This window comes from Strigops habroptila, chromosome 6 (genome assembly GCF_004027225.2).
Source record: "Strigops habroptila isolate Jane chromosome 6, bStrHab1.2.pri, whole genome shotgun sequence".
Lineage (NCBI taxonomy): Eukaryota > Metazoa > Chordata > Aves > Psittaciformes > Psittacidae > Strigops > Strigops habroptila.
In genome coordinates, this window is record NC_044282.2 from 76,324,221 (window position 1) to 76,343,413 (window position 19,193).

Genomic DNA, 19,193 nt, shown 5'->3' on the forward strand with positions numbered 1-19,193 from the left:
TGTCCTGGATTAGAAAAGCTGCGGGAAGACAGTGCTGCTTGGAGGAGGGACTCGTGCTGCTGGGGTGGGGGGGCACCCAGCTATGGGAGTCTCGTACCTGCTGTCTCCTGTGAGCTGAGGGCTGTGGAGACTGCTCAGCAGGCAGAGCACTGACTGCTCGGCCACGGTGCCGGCCGCCTGCCACATAGCTTGCAAAGGTCACCTGAATTATACACTGGGTTGGCTCCTGCAGCTTGGTGATGTTTTCAGATGGGTTTCTGAGCAGTCACCCAGACAATGTCTAAGCAAATCTATCTTCACTCTCTGCCTCAGTCCTTAAAACACAGAGGAAGGAGAAAATCCTCATCTCTGGTATGTACAGAAGATAACGGGCTTTACTCTCTTTCTCCACCCAGCTTTCCAATCAAAGAAAGGAGATTTTTCCCTTTTGACAACCTCGTACTGTCCAAAGTCAGCAAAGACAACTTCAGAGCAGTGGTTTTTCAGTCCTTTCTGGATCTGAATAAGCATTAGATGTGGACAGGTATGTAGAGAAGTGAAGCCTTTTTGACAGTAGGTTTGTTTCTCTGCAGCTGTTTCCATGCACTGAGTGGAGGGGAGGTACCCCTGAACTCTGGGGTGGAAGGCGGGTAGTGGCCTACCCTTAGTTTTAGTGTGGCACTTACCCCTTGTCACCTATTTTACCAGCAGGTCCTTTGTGTCTATTTGTGTATTGGGTGGCCTAAAAAAAAAAAGGCATGTGCATCAAAAAACCCCTCAACAAGAGTGTTTAGGTTACCCTGAGTCAGTTTGAAATTGCACTGTAACCACAAGGCGTGGATTGATTCACATGTAGAGAGCTGAGAAGAGCAAAGATTTGAGCTCAGCTGAGGCTCAGAGTTATGGTCATACAGATAGTAATATTACATAAATAGTAACAATAATAGCAGCTATGGAAAAGTTCAGAGCTTCAGAATCTCTTACAAGCAAAATAAGCAGTGGTCTTGTTTGAGGCTTTCTCCTACTTGGAGACATACTGCTCTTTGTAGGGCAAACTGTGTTTGTATGTTTGCATTCTTCTGTATGAGTGTGGAAGCTTATAAACTTGCATTTGAAATAAGATGAAGGTTAAAATCTTGGCATGTTCTTATTTTGGTAATAGGATTGCATGCAGACATCCTTGTGGTTAAATTAAAAAAAAACTACTAAAACCCCATTAGATTTCCTGTGAAGGGGTGGCTGTTTGCAAGTGGAATGATTAATGGCTGAGATCAGAGATGCACATACATCTGCATGATCTTGCTCATAAACTCCTAATGTGACTCAGTGAAAATCTCTGGGTTTTTCTTCCTGTTGAATTGAACTTGGTGTTGTCATTAAGAGGATAACATCAACTTGGAAAATTCAATTTTTATTCTAACTCCTTTTTGGATTTCTTGGGCCTCCCCCTACCTCAAGTCTTTCAGGTGCAAATTCCCCTTTTCAAAATTCATTGAAAGAAAACATTTTAATTTTATAATTAAAAAGCTCTTGTTATATGGCAACCTCTAGATTGTTTAGAATATCCAATATCAAATACCAAAAGTCTTTAAAGTGTCTGATTTGTCTATTGGGCAGAGAAGAGATTCAGAGCAGCTCTGCAGAGAAGGACTTGGGGGTGATGGTTGATGAGAAACTGAACAGGAGCCAGCTTCATTGTGCGCTTGAGCCCAGAAACCACCCATGTCCTGGGCTGCATCAAAAGGAGCGTGACCAGCAGGTCAAAGGAGGTGATCCTGTCCCTCCGCTCTGCTCTCGTGAGACCCCACTTGCAGCACTGTGTGCAGTTCTGGTGTCCCCAACGTAAGAAGGACATGGAGCTGTTGGAGCAAGTCCAGAGGAGGGCCACGAGGATGATCAGGGGCTGCAGTACCTGCCATATGAAGACAGGCTGAGAACATTGGGGCTCTTCAGCCTGGAGAAGAGAAGCTGCGTGGAGATCTCGGAGCAGCTTTCAGTATCTAAAGGGGGCCTGTAAGGATGCTGGGGAGGGACTCTTCATTAGGGACTGTAGTGATAGGACAAGGGGTGATGGGTTCAAACTGAAACAGGGGAAGTTGAGGTTAGATATAAGGAAGAAGTTCTTTACTGTGAGGGTGGCGAGGCACTGGAACAGGTTGCCCAGGGAAGTTGTGAATGCTCCATCCCTGGCAATGTTCAAGGTCAAGTTGGATGGAGTCTTGGGTGACATGGTTTAGCGTGTGGTGTTCCTGCCTATGGCAGGGGGGTTGGAACTAGATGATCTTAAGGTCCTTTCCAACCCTAACTATTCTATGATGTTCCCCGAGTGAAACAATTGTTCTGTACCCTTGTGCATGTGACAAATGAGGACACAGACCTAAGGAGGAAACCCACCTGGGAATTTACCTACTTCACTGGACTTCGATCTCTTATTGGTGTAATCAAGTTATTTAGTCAGACTTTAAGCAATATGGATCAGAATGCTTTAGAGCCTCATCAGGAAGGCATTGCTTTAAATAAGCTGATTTACAAAAGAAAGTTTGATTATTTCCGCCCCCATCTCTCCCCACCCCCAGCACTGGTTTTGGTCTTCTCTTGGTCATCCTCTAGTGTTTGGCTTTCACAAGAATGCAGAATTCGGGATTTTTCTTTCAACCTATAAAGTCTGCAGACTCCACCTGGAAAATGGGCTGGCTCCTGAGCTTCCTGCCTGGCTGCTCTTTAACCAGAATCCAAGTGGATAAATGTAACCTTTTCTAGGACTTTCGTTGTGGGACCTGTGAAAACAGGGTGAACAATTTAAAGATTCCTGCTACATGTTAAAACCAAAAGAAAATATTTCTTTTCTCCTGCTTCTGCCTCTCACTGTTTTCCAGTTCTTGTACTTGCTAGGTCTTTTCATTTAACCTTTTTTTCTTTTAAGCTTCTCTTTCCTCCTTGGTCCTATTTACCCTTGTTGATGCCTTCTTATCAGGCATTGGAGGGAAGCAGAAGCATGTGTGTATGTGTGTGCCAGGAGGGGAATGTGTCAAATGTGCTTTTTTAACTGTCAGCATTCTCTGTCCCAGCTGCTTTGTTTTGCTCAAACTCCATCTGCAGCCAGCCCATTAAACACATTTTTCGCTGCTGCTCCCTGCCATTTATAGTTTAATTTCTGTCTGTATCAAATCAAAAGGTATGCCTCTAACTCTATAATGTTTTGCACCTGCAGTATTTGCCATTTAGGTAACTGAAACTTTCAACTTAACTACCTGCTATGTAGTCAGTGAAGGTGTGAGTGAGGAGAAGAGTTAGGCTATTTAAATGCATTTATAAGATCATTGTTAAAAATCCTAGAAGGATGTTTTAGCCATAGAATTTGGCTCCTGTTTAGTTCAGAAGTTTGTTCCCAAATTACTCATGTGAATTAGTTGTGACTTTAGAGGATCTCTGCTATCAGCTGAACATCACCCCCCCAATATTTCTCCTTATGAGTTCTAGTTATGTGTTAGTAGATTCATCTGGGTGTTAAACTGTTTGTTCAGTTTTACCTGATAATGGAGAATGCAGCTTCTCCCTAACTGGAACTTCAAACGTCATTTTTGGGGGGCTGTTTTCGTTGGTTGGTTTTGTGGTTTGATTTTGTTTCAGTGTTCTGTTTGTGTGGGTTTGTTGGGGTTTGGTTGGTTTTTGGTTTTTGTGGGTTTTTTTGTGGTTTTTTTTTTTTTTTAATAATATTTTATTTTACATTCATGGTAATGTGCCTTCTCCCTTGTCGGGGACTTTTATATTCCACACCGCCCCCCCCCCCCCAGTCAGCCCTGTAACACTGTAGTGTTTGAGAGCAGATTGTAGTGACATCTAACATTTTGTTGTGTTTGTACTTCAGGCTGAGGTCAAGCAAACAAACAAAGCAATCATTATGTTTTAGCATTCTTTTTTAATGAGCACATAAAAATCTACTCACAGCTACAGGATCAGCTGTGGAGAGAAGGAAGAAACATGAAACTTCGAGTAGCACTATCTTTTTGAAGCAATTTATGGAAAAATATTAGACTAAAGGGATATGTAAGGACTCTAGTAGGAAATAAATGGCACTGTGGTGTTGTCGGAAAGGGTTTTGGCAGAAGACTTGCTGTGACTGTTTCTGTGGCTTAGAGAGGAATTTCCTACAGACTGGACTAACCATTAAAGAAATGTCTCTACTTTTAGGAGTTCAAGACACGTGGTGGAGTCTTCCCGGGGAAGATGTCATCTTTAACAATGAAAGCCCATTGTCTGGACAAAAGAGGAAGTTTCTTTAAGGTAAATGGGATATTTATGCAGAGCGTAAAGCACATGGGTTTACGTGAAATGAGTGCTGCAGAATGTGCCATACAGTCTGTGATACATAGCAAGCCTTTTCTGTAAAATGGGAAGCACTTAATTGAGCATCTCTTTTTACAGGTGATATTTATGGCTAGATTACTACCCTGTTACTTCATGTGTATATTGTTTTTCTGTAAACTGAATAGAATATTTGGTGTAAAACAGCTTGTGGCTTTCTTTGCTGCTACTGCTGAGAACATAAGCTTTATTATGCATAGGCATTAGAGCTTTCATAAACTGGATTTGCGTAACTTAAAGTTGCAGCACAGGTTTAGGATTTCCACTATTGGAATTGAGAACTGCTTTCATCTCCTTGCCTATTTTAAGAAAAACTGGTGGGGCTCCTTGTTTGTGTGTAATCTGAACATGCACAAAATACTGTCTTCGTATTCTCAATTCATATTTCAGTCCATTTTGGGTTTTGGTGGTTTTGCTTTGTCTGTAGGTTTTAGTTACTTGGCTTTTTTAAAGTCTAACTGTATCTTGTTTGAAATCAACAAGAAGCTGGTGCTTAACTCTAGTCATACTCTCAAAAATCCAGCAAGGCACATGTCTGTGTCTTTGGGTGTCTACATACTTTAAAGGGCTCTCATGATTCTTCCCTTAAGATGTCAACCTAGCTTCCTGAATGATACAGGCATTGAAAGATGGCGTGGATGTGCTTATAGAGAAAAAACAGAAATAATTCCATGTAGTGTTTCTGTGTTCTGGGGCGGTTTTGAGATGTCATGTAGCTTAATGCAGCATATTCCAGTGAGAAATACATTTCAGGTGTGAGCCTTTCTGTTTCCCCCCAGTTCCATTCCGTCATGGAGTACAGTTGATGCATGGCAATATACTCAAGGGGCTGGTAAGGCAGGATGCAACATACGCTTTCTTGGGAAAACATATGCCCCTGGGAAACACCCAGGGAATACAGGCAGAGGCCTCTCCAGACTTGAGGTGGTGCTCAGAGATGTAGGGAGGTAAAGCCCCCAGTTGAAGCATGTTCAGGTACTTCCTGTAACTCTTTAGAAATACATTTTTCCCTGGTCATGAACATTCAATTTTAGTCCTGCTAATCTCATCACAGCTGGAAGGTGGAACCTTGAGAACCTCATCAGAAAGTACGTACTTCAGACTGACTGCCTGCAGTCGTTGGGTTTTGTGTGTCTTCTGTGATCATTCTCACTTCAACATAGTTATAAATCACTTCAGTCTCTGGGAACTTCTGTTAAGGACTGAACTTCATGACTTAATTTTGCTTTTTTCCAGTATTTCCTGCAGAGTTAACTTCTATGATTTGCCCCAGATTTGCTCAGCAGTAGTAGCTTAGCTCAGGCATGAACGCTGCAAAGTAAACATGGGTCATTGTGTTCTCTGTTCTGCCTCCTTCTCTGTGTGAGGCTTGTTAAGGCTTTGGGGGATCAGTCAGAGGGCTTTCGGGACTGCAGTGAGCTTACTGGTTTCTAGGGGAATGTGGGAACATGTTTTGGTCTTTTTATACGACAGAGGAAAACTTTATGCAGTAATACTTGGGAACTATCATGTTTCAGGTTGGCAAAAAGCAGAGGTGCAGTAGAAGTTACCAGTATGGTTTTCAAGATGACCATTAACTGTGTTTTATTTCTATGCAGTAGAGGAGTTCGGGAGGCAGTGCTGAAGTTAATTGTGGAGAAGACTGTAGTTAATATTTTCTTCCAGGAAAAAATGCTTAGTTGAAGTAAAGTGTGGTTAATAAAGCCTTCATATGCACTGTGTGAGTACAGCTGTGAATACCATATGCTTCTAGAGAGCAGGACGGGGAGAACAATGTCCAGGCAGTGCCACTGTATTGAAAGTATGCTGACCTATCAAACTGTGGTGTCCTACCACTGGCCAGGAAGATATGTGTATTTTTCTGATGCAAGAAAGAGAGTAAACTGTCACATAGACCGGCTTGGAATTGAGGCTAAATACACAGTGTTGAACTTTTCTGTTCTGCGCTAGAATTTTGCTGTTTATATAGTGCCAGGGTCACAGGGCCGTCTTGTTAGGCAAGGCTTTGCTCTAAGGAGCAATCGAAATTTGTAGGTGCTTCTGAGCACTGAATTAACTTGTCTTGATTACTTTTCTTAGAATATTCATCACCTGCTGTAGCTTCTTCCAGTGAAAGATGCTCATAATTGCTGCCATCTCAGCTTATATTAAGACAAAGCATACTGTTTTCTTTTTCTAGTACTGCCACAAATGTGATTGACCAGCCAAAGCCCTATGTAGTGGCAAGCAGCTGCTACTTTACTGACTGTTCCTAGCTCCTGCCTCCTGTGCTGCTCCCAGTGCACTGCATGCTCCTCACTGGTCCTGTGCAGCACATTTCAGCTGTTGCTGTTTCTATTCCCTCTGTTCCTCCTGGGACAGAAATGCTGTTCTTTTGCTGCTTGAATCTGACCCTAATGCTCTGGGGAGGGTGTGGAAAGGGGTGGGAGGTGGAGGGGGTGTGTGTTCCAGAGAGGAGAAATACACTCAAAGGGGAACCAAGCATGTGGTGGCTGGTGCCTTTAGCCCATGGAGAGTTATAACAACTGCTGGTGCTGTGTGCAGGACCAGTTTCTGTGTCAGCAGCTTCATAGTACTGTTGTAGTGACACACAAACACATTGAAGGGTTTGCTTCATGTGTTGCACGTTTTCTTTGTCTTAAGGCAGTCTTACCAGGGCAATCTTTAGGGAACAAATGATCCACAGTGTGTTCTCCTCTTTGGTTTGCCTAGAGCTTCATGCGGTGAGCAATAAACAGAGTGTTCTGATGACAGGAACTGTTGCTCAGTTTTGTTATCTCTCATAAGCACTGTCGTGGTTTGAGCCCAGCCGGTAACTCAGAACCACACAGCCGCTCGCTCACTCCCCCCCCACCCCTTTTCTTCCTCCCCCCGCTCCCGGAGGGATGGGGAGGAGAATGGGAAGAATGTAACTCCCACGGGTTGAGATAAGAGCAGTCCCGCAACTAAGGTATAACACAAAACCACTACTGCTACCACCAATGATAATAACGATTAGTGAAATAACAAGAGGAGAGGATACAATTGCTCACCACCCGCCGACCGATACCCAGCCCGACCCGAGCAGTGATCTGGGCCTTCCGGGTAACTCCCCCCGGTTTATATACTGGGCATGACGTGCTGTGGTATGGAATACCCCTTTGGCTAGTTTGGGTCAGGTGTCCTGTCTCTGCTTCCTCCCGGCTTCCCCTCCTCCCTGGCAAAGCATGAGACTGAGAAAGTCCTTGGTTGGAATAAACATTACTTAGCAACAACTAAAAACATCGGTGTTATCAGCGTTGTTCCCAGGCTGAAAGTTAAAAAACACAGCACTGCACCAGCTACTAAGCAGGAGAAAAATGACTGCTATAGCTGAACCCAGGACAAGCACAAACATTAACGCTGTTTGATGGCAGTCCACAGCCATATAGGAAGAATGGTCATATTTTCAGATTGTAGTAAGAAACTGTCCCATTTATGAGGAATATTTCTAGATTATCACTTCCCATGTGCTGAAGCAATCATGATGTCAGTGGGACTGTAAGCAAGTGCCAATGTCATTTTCTGCAGTCTTTTGATACCTCCTTGTGTGAGTAATGGTATGTAGAAAATAGATGCTGGAATAGTTATTTTGTGTGAGCCTGCTGCTCATGGTGTCAAGGTTGCAGTTACCCAGAATGATTAGGAATGCAGTATTCCTGAGCAATTTCAAGACACCAGACTCTTAAGGCCACAAGAAACACTGTCAATTAAGAAACTAAGGTTGTTCTAAATTTTCCTAAGCACAGCCTGGCAGGGGGATGGCCTGAAGAACAGTGGGAATAAAATATGTCTTGAAGCTACGTTTTCAGGCCTCTCACAATCCCTGGGAAGCTGCACTGTTGGACCACTGTTCTGAACCTCAGCGTCGAACTGGAGACTGCAGGCAGTCCATGTACCCAGCCAGTGTGTCATGTACCCAGTGTCCGTGTGTGCGCACTTGTGTACAGTGAAATCCCCTTCTCTTCCTTTACCTCCCCCACGTTTATAAAATTGTGGCAGCACTTATATTTGCTACTGTTGGATGGGTGAGCAAAGAAAACTCTTGGTACGTCAGATGTTTTCAGTTTAACTTATTTAAATTTGCCAGGTCTGTATGTGTTTTGGAGACATAGTGCTTAAATTACAGCCTTTTACTCATGCTGACCTGTACTTCAGAATGCCCATCCAGATGCGCAGACTATAGTGTACTTCTGCATATTGCTCTCATGTTGTTCTTGTTACAGTTGCCCAAGAAATCTTTAGCATATTGGCGTGTGGTTTCTTAGGACACTTAAATCCTCATAAAGAGTATTTTACCATTCCCAGCAATGTTTACAGGAAAATTCATTGACAAATACCAGTGGGAAATTCAGACTTCTCTTTCTGGCTCTTAAATAGATCCCATTGCTGGAGCTGGAGCTTCCATCCACCTCTTTTTGTTCTGGGGTTTTTGGGTTTTTTTTTTCGTGTTCATTCTTTTGACTGTTGGTACACCCGGAAAACAGGATTTTCACGATTTTATGAAGAGCAAAGGTCTGTAGTTTTATAACTGAATTCTCTTCATACCTTGCAATTGATGAAGGCTCAGAGTTAGCAAGTAGCAAAAAAATTAAGCAAAGACGGAGTTAGGCTGGGGCAATTCTGGGACTGAATAGCTTGCCAGTGGTTACAGAGGGAGTCTGTGGTATAGCAAGGAACTGAACCTATGTCTCTGACAAATGTACTTTTTACTGAACCATCCTCATTGTCATTCAGATGTTCCAATCTTTATTGAATGGCATCAGAGGTTTTACACCACTAACGCTCTTCTGTCCCAAAATCAAACATCAGGCAAAACTTTATTGCTTACTGAAGAATGATTCTATGATTCTACGATTCTATGATTCTATGAATAAGACAATATTGTTAGTGGTCTTGAGAATCCATAGCTCACTGTGCGGAATAACCAGAAATTGCAGCCATGTATCAAAATATTTGATTGTGTTCGATCTGGACAGGTCCAGAAATAGCATTCCCAGTTTAGCTCGTCTCTGGCACTTGGCTATCTCATTGCGCAGGGTGCTCTTTGAGGGTTGCTATGCTCTGCTTATCAAAACAGGAAGGAAAAGGTGTGATGCCAAAGAGGATGCAGGTCTCCAGAAAGAATGAAAAATGAGATGCTGGGAGGAAGGGGGGTGGTAAGTGCTGAGGCTCATTTGTCCAGTCTGATACTGATCCTCGCTCTCTTCAGCCTGTGTTCCCATGCCAGATTGGAAGCACTGATCTTACCTTTTCCTCTTTATCAGTTGTAAATCTCAGGGCTTGGAAACAATCTGCAGTGGTCACCTTGGCTGACTCTTTCAATGCACTCTCAGAAACATCATAGAATCATAGAATAGTTAGAAAGATGGCAGTTTTGTTAATTCTCTGTACAAGCCTATTTACATTTCAACACAAAAAACAGGAATTCAGCTGCCATGCAGTGATGGATGAGTGATTTTTCTAAAGATGTCCTGAAACGGACAACAAATCAAAGCCACCTGTCTTCCTCTTGGGACTGGGAAACTCTTCATTAGTTGGATGAGCAAGACCTGCAGCTATGCTGGGCTTCTGAGAGAGACACTGGTCTGTCTGGTCCTGAGCATGTGCTTTCTCTGATGCACAGCAGTGATGCATGTATAGACAGAGCATATATGACAATTAAAAGTACAAAATGTAAAAGTTGAATATATGTGTTCTGGTGAGAGAGCGCTGGGGAGCTTAGTTATGTTTGTGGTCTCTATGTAGGAATTATACTGTCACCCCTGCCAGCTACTAAAAACTGAGATCAGTCTTATTGAACAAATAATCAGTTGACAATAAGCATAGTGTGATACATTATGAAAGAAAACATTGTGGTTCAAGATGTTTGCATTTCATTATTTCCTTCATGGATTTTAGGAATGTAAACAGTATATGGGTATTTGTGGAAATCTAATGTTTAGAATGGGTTTGACTAGGGAATACTGTACTGGGCTGCTATGTGAATTCATGCTGAGTCATAATTATTATTTGGGTTTACAGTGGTTGTATTGTACTTTCTTTTTAACTTGCAGAACAGTGCTTTATCAGAACTCCAAGGGAAAAACATTAGACACAAAAATGGCAATTTATTATGTTATATAAGGTCTCCCTTTAATTTGGGGTTTTTTTAATGTTAAATAATTCATCACCTGAGAAGATGTCATACTTGCAAATACATTTCTTTTCATGTAAACCTCTTATTTCTGTAGCATAGCATGGTAATAACTATTTTAATAGTCCTAAATCATCTGTGACCAATTTTTTCAGATTTTTTTTTAAGTCTTGAGGCTCATGTATGTTGTTTTACACTAACAGAAGCCTCTGACAAATATATCCATCCGCTTCAGTTGTATTTTCCTTTGGAAACTGCTTCTTACGTTCTTGATTTCAACTCACCAATGGGTGAGGTTTCCCATTATTTCCAGCAAAGTAGGCATCACACTCTGTGAATAGGTGGCAGCCTTCTGCTGCTGCTTGTTTCCTCAGGGTTGGATCTAATAACAGTACACACTGAGGATCCTTCCTGCGTTTTGTAGAGACATGTTATTAACAGCTTATCTTGTATAATGCTAATCATGCAAGCATCATACACACTGCTTGTTGACCAGAAATATCTTGCTCCTAAATACTTCAGAAATTATCAAAATCAAGAGTACACCTTGTGTTATTTTATAGAAGATGATTTGTCAGGTGCTGTTGTAACAATGGGTCAGTTAATTGCAAGAATACCCAAATGATGCAACTCTAAAAGACTGTTTTGTTTTTAAATCAGGAGAAGAGTAACTTTTTTTTTAACATGAAAAAGAATTTGGGGAAAACAAGTTGCCATTTGCAGAAATTATTGGCAGTTTATTTAAAAAAATTAGGAATTAAAACCTCAAGATCAGTGTTTTGGTTCTGGTACAGTACCTGCTGTCATAATCCGTTCTGTAGACTTGGTACATCATGGGGGTTATGTGGTATACTCAAGAAATGTAGCCGGTAGAAGAGAATGTGAGCGTAAGACCACTTGAAACATTTGAAACGTTTGGAACGGGCCATTTTATTTCATTTCTCTTTAGCAAAAAAAATTTTTTTTTTTTTCCTAAACTCAGAAGAAAATCCTTTTAGGAAACAGTTTCTGACAAGTTCTCTTCAAGGCAGACATACAAATTAAAAAGCATTAAGTTTATGACATTTTCAATATAAAGCTGTTCTGCAGCGCTTGCCTTATGCTGTTCTGATTTAAAGCATTTATAAGTAAAAATGCATTTTTAAATATTTTATTTTCCCCAAGAACTTTAATCTTGTGCAAGCAAGTACCTTTCCCAGGCAAAGCTGTAAAGGGCAGTTGTGTTAAAGAGGCCAAACATGGCAGCTATACAAAAATTACTACTAATAACCTCCAAAGATAAATTTGGTATTGGAAAGCATCAGAAAACCTGCTGCCATGTTTAGCTTTTAGGTATAAGTGAGCAAAAGAACTAACCAATAAACTGTAGTTTAAGAAGGTGATACAGTATTTAAATTCCTTTGAACTGTAGATCTGTTCCATCTTCCGGGGTCAAACTCATGTGAAATGATAACATGAAGTGTGGAGTGTCAACTTGAATTTCTGAGCATGTTACTGTGCTGTTTATACATGTTGGATTAGAATTTTTTTGCTGTAGTGGCCAGAGGTGATTTTTTTCTGGGACGGAGTTGTTTCCTGAGTTTTGGTACTGGTTTTGGGGTGGGGTGGGTTGTTTTGTTTTGGGTTAACACAGTTAAGTCAGTTAACAGCCAGATGGCAGCACAGCAAGCCAGGTGTTGAGGTGGTGCCTGAAAGCCCCGGATGCTTCTGTGGAGAACTCCTATTGTATACTTTTCAGAAAAAAATGCTGGAAAACTCTTTTGTTGTGCAAACTGTTGGCCTGTGAACCACTTAATCTCTGTAGATGTGTCAGAGAATGGTCCTTTATGGCTGCAATTATCTTGCAGGTGCAAAGACTGAGGTGATCCTGCCCATGAAGAGGAGCTCATTCAGCCTGTTGCTGTATCTAGCAGCTGGTCCATGAGGAACAGCAGCTGAGCTTTCATGCAGTTGCCAGTACGGGAAGTTTTGTAGGGAAAGAAGCCCAGGTTGTGGTGCTGGCAATTTAGGATTCAAAAGCAGCTGCTAATGTGACAGAGGATTGCTCCACTTTGCTTGCCGTTTCCCCTTTCCATCTGAAGCAGAAGCACACCATTCCCATGCTGCTTCTTGCAATACCTGGTGCCTCCATGCCTCCAGCCAGCTTCTGAAGTCTCCCCTTGTCATCTTTACAGCTTCTGCCAGTTGTTGTGCACAAATCCTGCTGCTGTAGCCAGGCAGAGCTAGCATAATCCCTTTTGGTGGTTTGACAGTAATCCTTTGAAAACAAATAGATGGTAAATTCCAGCTGAGATTGACTTTGAGATGCTTTTGTCACTGGCCTTAGATTTTACCACGACCCATGCGCTGGAAGGAGCTGGGGGTGGGGGTGATTGCTCTGGGCCCTTTGTGATCCCCTCCATCAGGCCCTGCAGCAGGGGATCAGACAGGGTAACCAGTCCGTGTAGCACTGGAGTAGATTTTGGCTAATGCAGTGAAAAGGCTGCTCTGCTGGCCTTATTCAATATTGCAGGTGACAGAACTCATACCTACAGTAGGCCTGTTTCATTATCAGATTACATCTCTGAATAGTGTTTAATAACATGTGAAGCTTCAGATAGTGATTTCCATCAGAAGTTCATATTTTAAACTCTCAAATATAGTTGCGGATCACTGAATCAGTTGCCATCTATAATGAAACTCCAGGCGCTGACTCATGTTATGTGCTGGTAGCTGAGTTGTGGTGACTTCCTCCTGCGATGGCTCCAGGCAAGCCAGGACAAGAAGCCCTAATGTATTTACAGCTGGCTAAATTGCTCATATTTGTGACTACTTAGTGGTTGAAAAACTTCACACTCTCAGTGAATATGAAGCATCTTTGGGGAATGCTGCGATTTAAACCCAAAAACTGAGCCTTGCTTCATTTATTATGAAAGGTAATTTTTTTTAGCCATTACTGCAGGATGAAGCACATAAGGTGGTTCTGCTCCTGGCATGGCTGTGTTCATGACTCCACAGACCATGTTGGAGCCTTTGTAGCTATCTGATAGGAAAACAGAAAAGACTGTAATCTGATCATGATTCAACTCTCAATTGTGTTCAGGTGCAACTTTGGAAAGGTTTTAACAGCAGCAGAGAGTTGCTGCAGCAAGGAAAGACTGCATGCTACCTTACTGCAGTAGCTGGGAGGTTAGGAGATCTGAAAATACTAGAAACTTCACAACAGACAGCAGAGAATGAATTCCACTTTACTCATTCAGCTGCTGGAGAGACTGGGAGGATTTCATGTAAGAAACCTCCTGTTTGGAGGCTAATAGGAAAGGTGGAAACCTAGTGCCCAGTGTGGCTGGGAAGAGGATATTGCCTCAAGTCCTTTTTAATCTAAAAGTTCAATTTCCTGGCACTGAAGTAAATTAAAATTTGCAAGTGTTTGCATACTTGCAAAAGAGGCCAAGTTCAAACATGTCGCTCCTGAATGGAGGACAGAAAATACAGGGCAGCAAAGTGGTGAGATGTATGCCAGGGTATGTAGGTAAAGGTGTGAATGATAAGAGAGTAAAAAAAAGGCAAACAGAAGACTGTGCTGAGCAATTAAGAGCTGTTTTAAGGAACTGAAATGAAAAGCTTCAGCAGCACCATAAGGGATAAGGCGGCTACAAGAGCTGTAGAGGCATAGTAAGACTTGTGTCAGCGATGTTCCTCTTATTAAACTTGTATGGTTGCATTTGACTACCTCATTGCGCTTAGCAAACCCAATAATGAATGAGAAATTTAGCAGGTACTTGTAACAGAATATTTTTACTCTAACTGTCAGTCCAAAAGCATGTTTACTGCTACTGAGTAGATGGCTGAAAGACATGAATGGTTTGAATTCCAGCAGCGTCCTGGTCAGATTGCAGAGTTTTGGGTGGCTGATCCAGTTATTGACTAGTTTGGAGTGCCTAAACTGGGACATAGGTTCTCTGTTAGCACAAAGAGCCCAAATCCCGGGGATGTTTGCTGGGGGTGGCTGAGCAAAAGGGCATGATTTCATATTGGGGCTGGTGGGATGTAGTGACTTGCTGAAATGGGCTGACATACTCCTAGCTTGGTGATGTCCTCTGTTTCCTGGCATCTGCTCTGGAGCTTGTCTGCCCCCCTCAAAAATTAGGTTCATGTCATTAAGCCAGCAGAAAACTAACCAAAATACAAAGTGGAAAAGTCTTCCAACCTTTTAGAAAGCTGGACCAGTTAACAGAGCTAGAGGAAGAGCCAACCCAGCCTGAGGGAAGAGGTGGCACCTCCCTGCTTGGAGGCAGCACACCATTGCATGAAGCTCCCCCTCCATCAGGTCAGTGAGAATTGCAACTATACTGCATTTCAAAGGATTATGAGAATAAATGTATTGAGGATGATGCTGCTCAGGTGGTAGAGTCGTTAAAAGAGAAAAACCAATGCAGTGTGATCTGTAGGATGTGGTCAGCTGTGTACTGGCCAGAGCCCTCTCTGAGCATGCAGGTCAAAGCTTCCCTCTGAGGTGATGCTGCTGCCCATCGCCACTGCCAGAGGCATGTGGTGATGTGATGGCTTTCTGGTGAGGCTCATCCAACAGCATTGGCAAGTGTATTTTTTCACCATGTAAAGCCAGCATGGAGGGTGGATTCATCCCTTCTACAAAAGGAGGAATGAATTTACCTGTTCCTAGCAGGGCACTTGGTGGCTCGCTCTTGGAGGTGCTGTTTCATGGGGTGCTGGGTGCTGTGTTGAGGTACAAGGCTGCTCCTTCAGGGCAGCGCAGGTTCCTCCTGCTGCTCTTGCTCATGGTCAGGAAGACATTGCTCACATCTCACTGCAGTGACTCAGGATGTTTGAACATCAGCAGGTGGAAGCTCTTTGTAAACTAGAGCCTATGGTACGGATGTAGTGTATGGTGATTCATTCTCACTTAATGGACTTGGTCTGTTATAAGCGGACACTGAAACTCTTTTGAGTTGATCAGAATAATGCTGCACAGCAAAGGAGGCTATGAATTTCTGAGATAAACTTCCAATAAATAGGAAAATATTGCCTGTAGTACTTTGAAAATACTGCTGTACTGAGCTACCTAGCACTAGTGGGATCCAGGGTTATGTCTTGTGAATGACTATGAAGACTGTTCTAACTTGGACTGGAAAGCCGGTTTTACTTCATCTGCCAGGAATTGTGTGTGTTTACTCTGAGGTGCAGGGGTGGTGGTAGAGGAGACGGCATCACTGCAAACCTTTTCATGAGGTTTCGCTATTGGCAGAAGAGGGAACACTGCCAGGGCTTATATACTGCCATGGTGCGATGTGTCAAGCAAACTTGATGCAATTGCTGCAAAGAATGTCCTAGACAGGATGCTCTGTAAATTTCGTAGTTGGTTTCTGCTCAACAAAACATTTCCCAGACATCTGGCTAGGAAATGCTGTCTTCCTCGGGATAGAGCCCTAGTGCTAATCTCGCCCATTTTAAAAATGATGTCTTGCCCTCATTCAAAACGGGGATTGTGTTCCACCTGAGCTGAAGTGTTACAGGGCACTTCACTTTAATTACAGTTGTTCTGTTCACATACAGTCTGAGACCTAATGTAAAAAGCAGCCACTCTTTTCCTTCTTGCTTTGTTGGTTTTCATCCTCCACAATATCATAATGCTGGCTTAGCATCCCTTCTGAAATAACTCTTGCAGATGGAACTCTCCTAATTATATTTTTTGAGAAAGCAAATCCTCCAAATGATCAAATCATTTAGTTCTTTTAGGCTGTTGTATATGTTGAGGCTGCAGATTTAATATATTTAAATAAAAAAGCTAGCTGGAAGGTTTTGTACTGGCACAAAATGGGAATTATTCTTCCTCTGAGAACGATTATAAGTGGCCTCAACCATTACTTTTTCTTCGCAAGGGGAAGTCCAAATAGGATGCGATTTGAAAAAGAAAAGGTTTGTAATCTCTGGTGACTAAGCTTGCCCGGGCTGCTTTTCCACGCCTCTTCCACTCACTTGACGTCATACTATTTTTGTCCCTTTCTAGCTCATTGACACAATTGCCTCAGAAATCGGAGAACTGAAACAGGAGATGGTACAGACAGATCTCACAGTGGAAGATGAATCAGCTGATTTGCAAAGGTGATTAAAATGTTTATTTTCATAGCTCCTGGAGGTGTACCATGACAGGAATGTCTTCATTGTGTTCTCTTCTTGGGTGGCTTATGTCCTAGCACTTTCCATCCTAGCAACATAAGGGGTGTAGATAATCTTGCTCTTGCTTCAAGGAATTTGCCTTTGTGCAGGAGGAGTGCTCAGAGATTCAGTTGTTCTGTCTATTTGCCTTAGTATCTTCTAAAAGCAACTGAGCTTCACTTCTACTTCCTTGTTACAAACCTTGGATACTGATGAACGTCTAAAGCAGGAAACTACTAATGTTATTCCCATTGTCTACAGCAATGAGCTTTGCTTTCATGCTGTAAAGGCTAAAAATGTCCATTGCTCTGTGAAGATTCAACATACGATAACACAATCTATGTTCTCAAGTTGGGAAATAAAATATTGACTAATATGAGCTAATGCTGATGTGGGTTATGTGTATTTAAGTTCATTTATGTGTAACTTGCATGTAAAAAAATTAAGTAGATGAGGGCATTTCTGTAACCTTAAAATGATTTGAGATACGTATTACACAGAAGATCAGTTCTGGCTTTTCAAAACAGGTCATGCTGCATAGGGGTGGACTGTGGAAATTTTTAGTCTTAAACTTGTACCATTAAATGGGCATAGTGGGACCCCAGCATTTTGGCTTTGCTGGGGCTGTTGTGCTTGGTTGGCAACATCTGTTAAATTGACATCTGGGGGATATTCAGTATTTTTAATCATTGTGTTAACAAGAGAACACATTTTTGTAATTATTGTTGAAATATCTGTTGCAAGAGGAGAGCAACCGATGCAGGCATTCTGTTTTATCTGACCTGCACAGTCTGGGCCAGCTCTGGAGCTGATGGGCTTTGTTCTTCAAGGCAGAGTTAATGAAGTGGGTAATTGTTACTTAGAATTACATCCATGGGTTTATGGTTGTTTTTTTCTTTCTATAAATACTTTTGAACTGTGCTAAAACTTACTACAATATATATTTAAATTATTTAAATAAAACATTGGGCAGCACCTTTGTTGCCCAAGTGGTAAAGAACATAAGACAGCAGCTACTTAAAGTCCTTGGCTATGCTCCTGGTTGCACATTATTCCCATTTTAAAGCTTTTGAAAGCACAGTTCTTTTACAGGGCTGGGAAGGATACTTTCTCCATTTCAGTGGATTCAGCTAATTAATTTCAAAGATCATCAGTTAATTTTCAGTTAAGGCTTCTTGTATCTTTGAATATACCAAATGCATGAAAGACTAAGATCTACTGGTTTCAAACTCTTGGGGGAACACTTAGCTGGAAACAGTCAATTAAATCTCTCCACTCACTTTACAGATCCAAGGAATATTTTTATTTATTTTTTTTTTTTTTTTTTAATGGTTTGGTTGTTTTGTTTTTTTTTTAACTGAGTGTGTTAATTTCGAGTGCAAAATATATTTTGATTAAAATATGTAAGTAAAGCTAACATAAAAAAGTGAATAATGCCATTTCCATGACTATTTAACTGAATTAAATTTCATATTAATAGCCATCCAATTAAGAGATACACATTCTTTTCTGTCACTTTTAAGATTATAAATGTAAGATATGAAATCTGAATAAATGAATTGCGCTCAATTTTTGTGTGACTACATAATTCTGAACTGTGTGCTTCTATGTAAGGAAGAAATTGTATCAAAGTTTCTATAAATTCTGTAATTAGTTGTGCACTGATATCTTTTGTTTATGTAGAACTACAAAGCAAGGTTACAGTAATTGTAACTAAGGGTTTCCAGAGTTCTTTTTATTAGACTCCCCACAAGGATGTGTTTACTATCATAGCTTTATTTCTTTGTAGTTAATTTAAAACCTTGTATTTGATGTAGGTTGCTTTTATTATTGTATGTTCTGCTGTGCAGAAGTTGACATGATGTGGCATTTGGATTTGCATCTAGGAAAACTGGAGCTAAAATGACTGTCTATTTTCCTTGCTGTTTTTCACCTTAGCATATATCTGCATGCACCCAGAACAGTTGTAGAAAGGCAGTGGTTGCAAGAGCTCCCAACTGTATTCAGAAAAATAAGTACATGAAATCGCGTGTCTGCAGCTTTAGTTTTGTGGTGATGGGGGGGTTGGGTTTGGTTTTTGTGGTTTAGTTTTCTGGGGAGAAGAGGGTTGTGGTTGTGTGGTGACTTTCAGATTTATATTCCTCCTCCCCTCCAGTTATATTTTGGACTGTCTCCCCTTTTTTACATATATGGCCCAAGTAATATTGAGAATGATTCAAGTAACTGTGCCTACAATTTGGCTTCTAAGCATGTAAAGCCAGGCAAAAAAGAGCCTTGTCAAAATGTGTTTTAAGTGGGATGCTCACGCCATCAGTTTCAATATTCCACAGTGTTTAATGCCTGGACTTTTTCCCAGCACAGACACACATCTCATTTGTGCAGATGGGAGGTGCTCTGAGAAAAGGGCATAAATGGGATAAATTTCTGACCTGCGCTGTACCAGTAACCTTTGAAAAGTAACTAGAGAGCTTCTGCATGCAGCAGCAGCCCAGGCCTATGTAGGGTAGGGAAGCACGTGTGACATGGCTGGTGGCATCCA

The 19,193-nt window shown here is 41.7% G+C and overlaps 1 protein-coding gene across 7 annotated transcripts in view; it reads left to right on the forward strand.

Annotated features, from left to right (window-relative positions):
- Positions 1 to 19,193, forward strand: part of RIN2 (Ras and Rab interactor 2) — an 82,397-nt gene that overhangs the window by 27,002 nt on the left and 36,202 nt on the right. For 5 of the 7 annotated variants that reach the window (XM_030489133.1, XM_030489138.1, XM_030489131.1 and 2 more), the window contains exons 2-3: positions 4,171 to 4,263; positions 16,506 to 16,600. In XM_030489133.1, coding sequence (XP_030344993.1) covers positions 4,207 to 4,263; positions 16,506 to 16,600 — 152 coding nt within the window. In that variant the 5' untranslated portion in view covers positions 4,171 to 4,206. Of the gene's footprint in view, positions 1 to 4,170; positions 4,264 to 16,505; positions 16,601 to 19,193 lie in introns of those variants that run through there. The other 2 variants (XM_030489136.1, XM_030489137.1) reach the window with 2 other exon arrangements.